Source organism: Haemaphysalis longicornis, unplaced genomic scaffold, assembly GCF_048455015.1.
Source record: "Haemaphysalis longicornis isolate Haplotype H1 unplaced genomic scaffold, Haemaphysalis longicornis Haplotype H1 scaffold_7, whole genome shotgun sequence".
Lineage (NCBI taxonomy): Eukaryota > Metazoa > Arthropoda > Arachnida > Ixodida > Ixodidae > Haemaphysalis > Haemaphysalis longicornis.
Genome location: NW_027526422.1, coordinates 135,941,313 through 135,948,705, shown reverse-complemented (window position 1 = coordinate 135,948,705; position 7,393 = coordinate 135,941,313). Strand labels below are relative to the sequence as shown.

Here is a 7,393-nt window from a genome sequence, read left to right as displayed (position 1 = left end):
CAAGCGTCTGTTGCTAGGCGACGTTGCGCGCAGGGCCCGCAGATCAGGCACTCCTCTTCTCCTCCATGCAACCGTGTGAGTGCGCCCGTGGCCTCCGCCATTTGCTTCCGGCGGCGCGCCGCCGGTAGCCGATCGCCAAGGCCACGGTACGCCCACGGCCGGACTGGAGGAGCGGCGAGCGCGCACTTTCATACGGCCTGCGCACCCAACAAAGAAACGATACAGCAGATTCTTGACAGAGTGAGGGCGCTTCGAACCAACCCTCTACCCTTCCAACCCTCTTTTTACTTATTCGACGCATCGCCTCTGGCCGAGCGAGCCGACAACGCTTGCCGCACGTGTTTTGGATCTGCCGCGGAATATCCCCGGTACCAATGAATGCCTTCGCTGCTGTATCTCACCAAAAAGAAGACTCGTTGTGCACTTCAGTTGCATGATTAAGAGTTTTAAGTGCGAATGCACTTTATAAGCGACCCTGAATTCCGGTGACCGCCGTCCGTCCACATAGCAACAGCTGCGGGTGCGCGCGCTCCTCGTCTTCCTTGGCAACGGGGGGAGATGGGCGACATGGCACATACCCACGTGGGGGATTGGCCAGGAATCGGGCGTGAGAAGGGCTAATGCACCCGCTTAAAGGAGTACTGACACGAAATTTCAAAGCTGAGATCCCCTCTAGCAATCAAGTACAACGACAACACAAATAGGTGTCTGTGAATAAATGCATCTTTCTTTCTTTGTAGTTGTGTGTGTGTGTGATCTCTCTTTCGCGAACATTACCGAACCGCGCAAATTCAACTCCTGCATTCGCACTTTCACATTCTTCCCCTCGGGGAAATGCGGGGAAATTTTAGCTGTATGTTTTCGACAGTGCGCTCGCTGCCAGCGGTCCGCTCAGCCCGACCGGAGCGTGAGCAGCAGAAACACGTTTATCTAAGCGATAACCGTATCTCCTTCGGCGGTAAATCATTCCCGTCACTGGTCGTGCCCTGTGCGCGTGCATGCAAACCAAGGCATCATCCGAAAGGAAAAATAAGAACTGATATTTCAGTCACGGAAAATGCCGCGTTTATTGCCTGCCTCACCATTTTCATATAATACAGTCGCTGATAAGATATGAAGGCCTCGCATATTTTTCTTCGTGTGCCCCAAGTTAAAATGTTTCTTTCAATTTTTTTGATTAGGCGCTTCCGAGTGATAATGTTAGGCTGTTTGACCCTATTAGACCAAAAATTCAGAAGGGGAGAAGGAGTCGCCTATTTTAATGACGCACATGTAAATTTACACGGACAGGTATCACCTGTAGCCACGGCAGGGCTAGGGCAGTGGCAAATGCGCGCGCGCCGCCGCTCTACCCCGCCCGTGCGGTAGGTCAACCGGCGAGGGTTGGTCCGCAGCACCACGAACTAGCGGCGGTGAAAGGTGGGAACTATACCCGAAGCGCAGGCCGTATGAAAGTGCGCGCCCGCCGCTCCTCCAGCCCGGCCGTGGTACGCCGTCACTCGTTACGTCGGGCTCCGCGGGATGGCGGCACTTGTCCGTGCTAAGCACGACTGTGAAACACATGACTGTGTTTCATGTTACGAACTCTTTTCCGAACACAAATTATTGCGTCGAGTTTACTGTGAGTGCAATTAATAACATCTCTGTTGGCGCCACAGTTTAGAATCGGATTGGAACGGAGCAGGTGACGCACGCCGGTGTCTTTTTTTTCTTCGGCGTGCGGTCGCAGTGGCCCAGGCTGCGCCGTGTCCGTGTCGCATCGGCCATGTCTGTGGCCGCTTCCAGTGTTGCTAAGCGAAGAAACTGACCGCTAAACTTTTCAACGAATACCGTCTATACAGTGTCGGCCACCGTTACGCGCAGCTTCATGTACAAAAAATCTGACGTTACGTTGCGTGCGGCCAGGCCAGAAATTTGGATAAATGCACGCAAAACACACTACAGGCATTACAACATAACCACTAAGGTAGACAGGCAACTGGCGTGACCTGCGCTTTCAGAGGCTACCGGCCGTTGCATTCAGTTTAATTTCGCTGTAGCTTCAACACCCCTCATGCAAATCTTGTGTAACCATCATTCGGATTGCCGAATGACTATGACTACTGCCTCCAGAAACGTATCTCAGATTCACCAATTCTCGTTCAGCTGCAAATTCAACATAACCCGCTGACATTAACATATATTTAAACCATTCATTAGATAGCAAAAATACCACAAACCAGCTGAGTTGTATTGGTAGTTGCGAAACGCAGACGCACAGAGTAAAGGTCCAGGTCTTGCTAACGAACGCGTAGTCACGCATATTTTACAGTACGTGTTGCAGAGCACACTGCTTTTCTTTATGCTAGCTAGAGTTTAAAAGGAGTCAGTTGCCATGGGCGGTAACACCCGCCGTACCCGCTTGCGGTGGATTAGTGGTTGTGGCGCTGTGGTGTTAAGCCCAAGGACGCGGGTTCAATTCCCGGCCGAGGCGGCCGCTTTTCTGAAAGAGGCGAAAATCGAAAACGCCCGTGTGTTCGAGATTTCGGCGCACGTTAAAGATACTCAGGGGGTCACAACTAATCCGCAGCCCTACCCTATGGCGCACATCATCGCCAGTGTAGCGCGTTAAAACCCACAATCAGTGAGTCCTCGCCCGTCGTAGCAGCATTTAGCGTAGCAGGACCTCGAAGGAGAAAGAATTAACCCTTATTGTCTTCGCAGTTAGAACCCATCAAAAGTCCTAAGGGGTCCTCCATGTGTTTTCATTGTTTTTTTCTTCAAACGAGTTCAATATAAACTTTTGTAAAAAATAACACTAGTTGTCACTGATGTACTTGTGCTCTACCTTAAATATGCCAGAGGTTTTTTTTTCAGGTGGTACTAAGTGCGACAGGTGTTCTGACAGAAGAAATTGCGAACTTTGTGTTAGCGGACTTAAGAAATTCCTGTTTTGCATTTGTTGTTTAACGTGTTATTCTGGACCCTTGCACGACTCCCGCTTACCATCAGGGTGACTTCGAGGGAAAATCGAACCACATCTTCCAACGAAACTCTGTCCACGGAGCATCCCTTAGCCCGTACCATGAAAGCCGCCAAGTGTGCCCTCGGGGGAATTGACAAATGTTTTAAGCCATCCGGGACAAAAGCACTGTGGACATGACGGGGTAGGTGTCAAGTTGTTTAACAATACTATTTAATAGGATGAAATACGGTTGAAGAGACATTGTGTTTGTAATATTCGGAACCCCCGCACCCAGTAGAGGCGCAGATAATTAACTACAAAATGAACAGCGACCAAATATCAGCGAAGATGGAACATAGTTCAGCGAAAAGTAGAGCACGCAGTACGTGTTAGTCGCTTGCCCGTATCCGTACCAGAGGCACCTCTGGTCCGCGAATTAAAGTTGCGCCATGCGGCCAGCTCCTGCATGGGAATCCACGGTGGCTTGGCGTGTTCCGAGATTCTGCTCACATCGAGAATGCAACTCTCTCGAAGGCGCCCCCGGGCTCATCGGAGTCTCGACGAGAGGACTGGCTTCCAAAGGAGCCTGGCCAGGGGTGGTGAACCAACACTGAGACGGGGCAGACATCGGGGCGCCCGATCGCAATTCGTTTCGGTCGCATTCCACGTGGCCTCTCTTTCCCGTTTTCTCATCTCCGAAAGACCGCCTCTGCATTGGAGCCGCGGTCACCCACTCATCGGTGCAGTACACCAGATTAATGGCCTTGGGGCCACTGACATTTATTCTGCTTCTTCTGTTTTTTTTTATTCACGTGGTCTTCTGTTGCGGACCTTTCATCTGCGGTTCTGTGGCATGACACCAGGCACGACCATAAAGATGACCTTGGGTATGCTCACACACTTATGCGAACCTAGAAGTTGTGGGGAAAGAGGCTTTCGTAATTTTCACCACGGGGTGAACCTTTCTCTTATAGCGCTCGGCAAATACATATTCGCCGTCACGCCCTGTTCGCCGTAACAGTATACATGCTCGCAATCGTTAGTTAAGAGCGTATAAATAATACATTTAGGCGCATAATCCATGCCAAGCCAATTATGGCTTCCAAGTCAGGGTAAAAAGCCTAAGTCCCCATAACCAGGGCGAGTACTTGCAGCCTTACTATGAAGAATGCTGTGACCATCGTTGCTTGATCGCTTGCTGCGGTAGTTTTTCTAGAAGAAAGGCCGCTGTGAGAATTTTTACAAATCCCTCCTAGACACAGAATCCCAACTTTTGTTGCACTCCATCAGGATTATTCTTTTTCTCTGCTGCTCTCCAGACGCATTTTGCCAAATGCTCTCTATTTCAAAAGAACATCATCTCGCAGGATATTTATTGCCTTGACCTTCGTGACGCGCTTCCGCTACACCCTAGGTGAACGACCAACATGCGTCAGACATAAGTACAAGTCCAATGGCAAATAAAATATTTTTATTGCAGCATCATTTCCTTTTACCGGTGGTGGCGTTCCGAAGAGCACACCACCTCAATTTATTGAAGTTCCTAAATTTCTTCTCAAACAGAGTGGCAGTTGCTTCCAAGAGATATTTCTGAAAAAAAAAAACAAGTGGGTTTATTAATAACGATCAGAGACCTCTAACACTGTATCTTCACTACTAACTTAAATTGCTGGTATTTATAAATACGGTGTGCATGCAAATGTAAAAATGCGTTAAATAAACTTATGCACAGCAGTGCGATCATCTAAATTGGTTTTCTTTCAAAATGACCTATCGTCGCTGGAGCTTATTCACATCACGAATTTCTCTACTAAGCGCGATAGAAGTAGCGCCAAAAGTAGCACCAAGTTTTTCGGAATGTTGACGCGAAAATTTAAACAACTATAAACTGGCAACCGTCAAAGCTTCCGGGCTTTGCATTAAGTTCGGTGATGAAATATGTTGAACTATGGTACAAGTTTGTTTAAATGGAGTAATTATTAGTACACAGGAGATCGAAGGAAAGGTCAAAAACACATGAAAACAAGTTATAGGTTTCAAAGTTCGTTCCTGACCCCACGCTACGCGAAAATACAGCATATACCGACACTTCTTATCCGAAATTGTGACAAGTACTTACACTTCTTTTTGCGAAGGAGGGTGGTGTAGTCGAAGGGAGAGCCAAGACCGTAGCCGTAGTTCAGGCCGTAAGCGCCGAGACCATGGCCGAAACCGTAGTGACCGGCACCGTATCCGAGGGCGCTCACACCATAGCCGTATGCTGGGGCAGCGTGGGCAAGGCCGTAGGAACCAACAAGTGGAGCATATTGGGCAACACCGTAGGGGGCAACAACTGACGCATCATGGGCTATGCTGGCAACAGCTGGAGTGTGGTGGACTGTGGTGGTGGCGGTGGCAGGTGCAGCGACTGCTGTAGCGACTGGAGAAGCGTGTGCGACGGTGGCCACAGCTGGGGCATGGTGGATGGTTGTGGTGCCAACAGCTGGCGCAGCGGCGTAGGAGGCCACAGGGGCGGCGTTGTGGACGGTGGTGGTGGTGACAGATGGCAGAGCAGCGTAGGAGGCGACAGGGGCTGCCTGCGCGACGGCAGCCACTGCGGGGGCATGGTGGACGGTGGTCGTGGCAACAGCTGGCGTAGCGGCGTAGGAGGCCACAGGGACAGACTGGGCGATGGAGGTAACAGCAGGGGCGTGTTGGACAACAGCTGAGGCAGCGTGGACGGTGGTGACTGGGTCAGCGACTGAGGTAGCGACTGGTGCAGCCTGGTAGGTGGTCACGCCGGCCACAGCTGGGGCAGCCGCAACTACTGGCGCCGAGCTGACAGCGCTGGTCACGGTGGGGCCAGCGCCGAAGGTGGCAGCGCCAAGGGTGACTGGGGCAGACTGGTAGGTAGCGACGCGGGTCACGGCTGGGGCAGTGGCCAACGTTGCGGCGGGGGCGGCGTGGTAGGTGGACACGGTTCTTGTGACAGCTGGAGCAGCAGCAACGACAGGAGCAGAGCGGACAACGCTAGTCACAGCTGGAGCGGCAGCGTAGGTGGTGAATGGAGCACTAGAGTAGGTGGCAACCGGGGCCGCCTGAGCAACGGTGGCCACAGCTGGAGCAGCCTGGTAAGAGGACACGGTCTTGGTGACAGCTGGGGCAGCCACAGCGTAGTCAGCGGCTGGGGCATAGCCATAGCCGAGGCCTAGGCCAGAGTATCCTACGCCGTTTGCAAGGCCGTACTGGGACAGTTTATAACCGCCGTAACTAAGGCTAGTAGTAGAGCCAAGCCCGTAGCCTAAGGCGTCGCCAGCGAAACCGGCGTAGCCAGCGAAAGCGCTCGTGGCCAGAGCGAGGACGATGCACGTGCGGATCTGTAATGGGACAGAAAACAGGTTCATGAAGCGTAGCCCAATTAAAGAGTTTGGTGCCTTAGGCTTATTATGTGCCCGAAATACGACTGTTTTGTCAGGTTAGCACTGTCAATGTTCAAGGAACGCGCCCAAGTGTAACATGGTCCACGCAAACTATGTACAGCTGCGACTATCACAAGGCCACCCGGAATGCTTACCTCAGTAGAACAATACACCCTTTTCAATCTATATACTTCTTTTATCTCTCTTCCCGGTCTCTTGGGAAGATCTTTTTGAGAGGAGACAAATAATTGAACGTTTAAAAGTACCTTATCTAAATTTTTCGTTTCCTTACTTTCTTTTCGGCAAACAGCCACCTGCATTGTCCATGGCAATTTTTAGGCACCAGTAATTCTGTTCTAACGCTTCCTTGGTCCTATTCTACCGGAAAGACAAGTTATAGCTGTACACATTGATTCACAAAAAAGTTAGCGCGTATTTTTTCTCCCATCTTGGAGTGTGAACAAAAATTCCGGCTTCTGCCTGCCAAATTACAATACTTCATGGTGTGATTAGCGCTGCCGGAATATGTCATGAACAGTTCGTAATACAATGGTTTACGCTGAAGGAATGCAAGAGGGCTTCTTACCATGGTCTCTTCAGCTGCTGATGCTCCAACTGCTGAGTTCTGTTCCGTAAGAACTCCTTTTTATACGAAGCTATTCGCATACGGTAGTGGAGTGGTGTCCGACAATCAAAAGAAAGTTCAGGAGAAAAAGGAAAAGGAGCAGCTATGTTTCGAAATAATAAAAAAAACTGCGATATTTCCTTAACACGAGTTGTCGCCTCGCATCCTTCAGCTGTAGCATAAATGAGAAGAGCAACGGGGTATGAAGAAATTTCTTAGGATACCCAGAAATTGACGGACTTCTAGTAATGCCCTGAGAATACGTCGAGCATTTATTTCGTTTTGTAATCCCGCGGATCGTCCGAACGAATCTGATGAGAATTTAATTGAACAGGAGACTAGGATTAAAAGCCGATAATTGGAAAACCCGCAAGTGAGGCACGCGAGGATCCTTAAGCGCGTACAAAACAGGTTTCCGCAATGCAC

At 50.3% G+C, this 7,393-nt stretch overlaps 1 protein-coding gene across 1 annotated transcript; it reads right to left on the bottom strand.

The window, feature by feature from the left end:
* Positions 1 to 4,398: 4,398 nt before the first annotated feature.
* On the bottom strand, positions 4,399 to 7,024 carry LOC144147027 (uncharacterized). The gene is made up of 3 exons (XM_077679051.1): positions 6,929 to 7,024; positions 5,064 to 6,300; positions 4,399 to 4,534 (listed from the first exon to the last, which is right to left on the bottom strand). Coding segments are annotated over exons 1-3 (1,242 nt in total). The 5' UTR covers positions 6,932 to 7,024; the 3' UTR covers positions 4,399 to 4,532.
* Between the last annotated feature and the right edge of the window lie 369 nt (positions 7,025 to 7,393).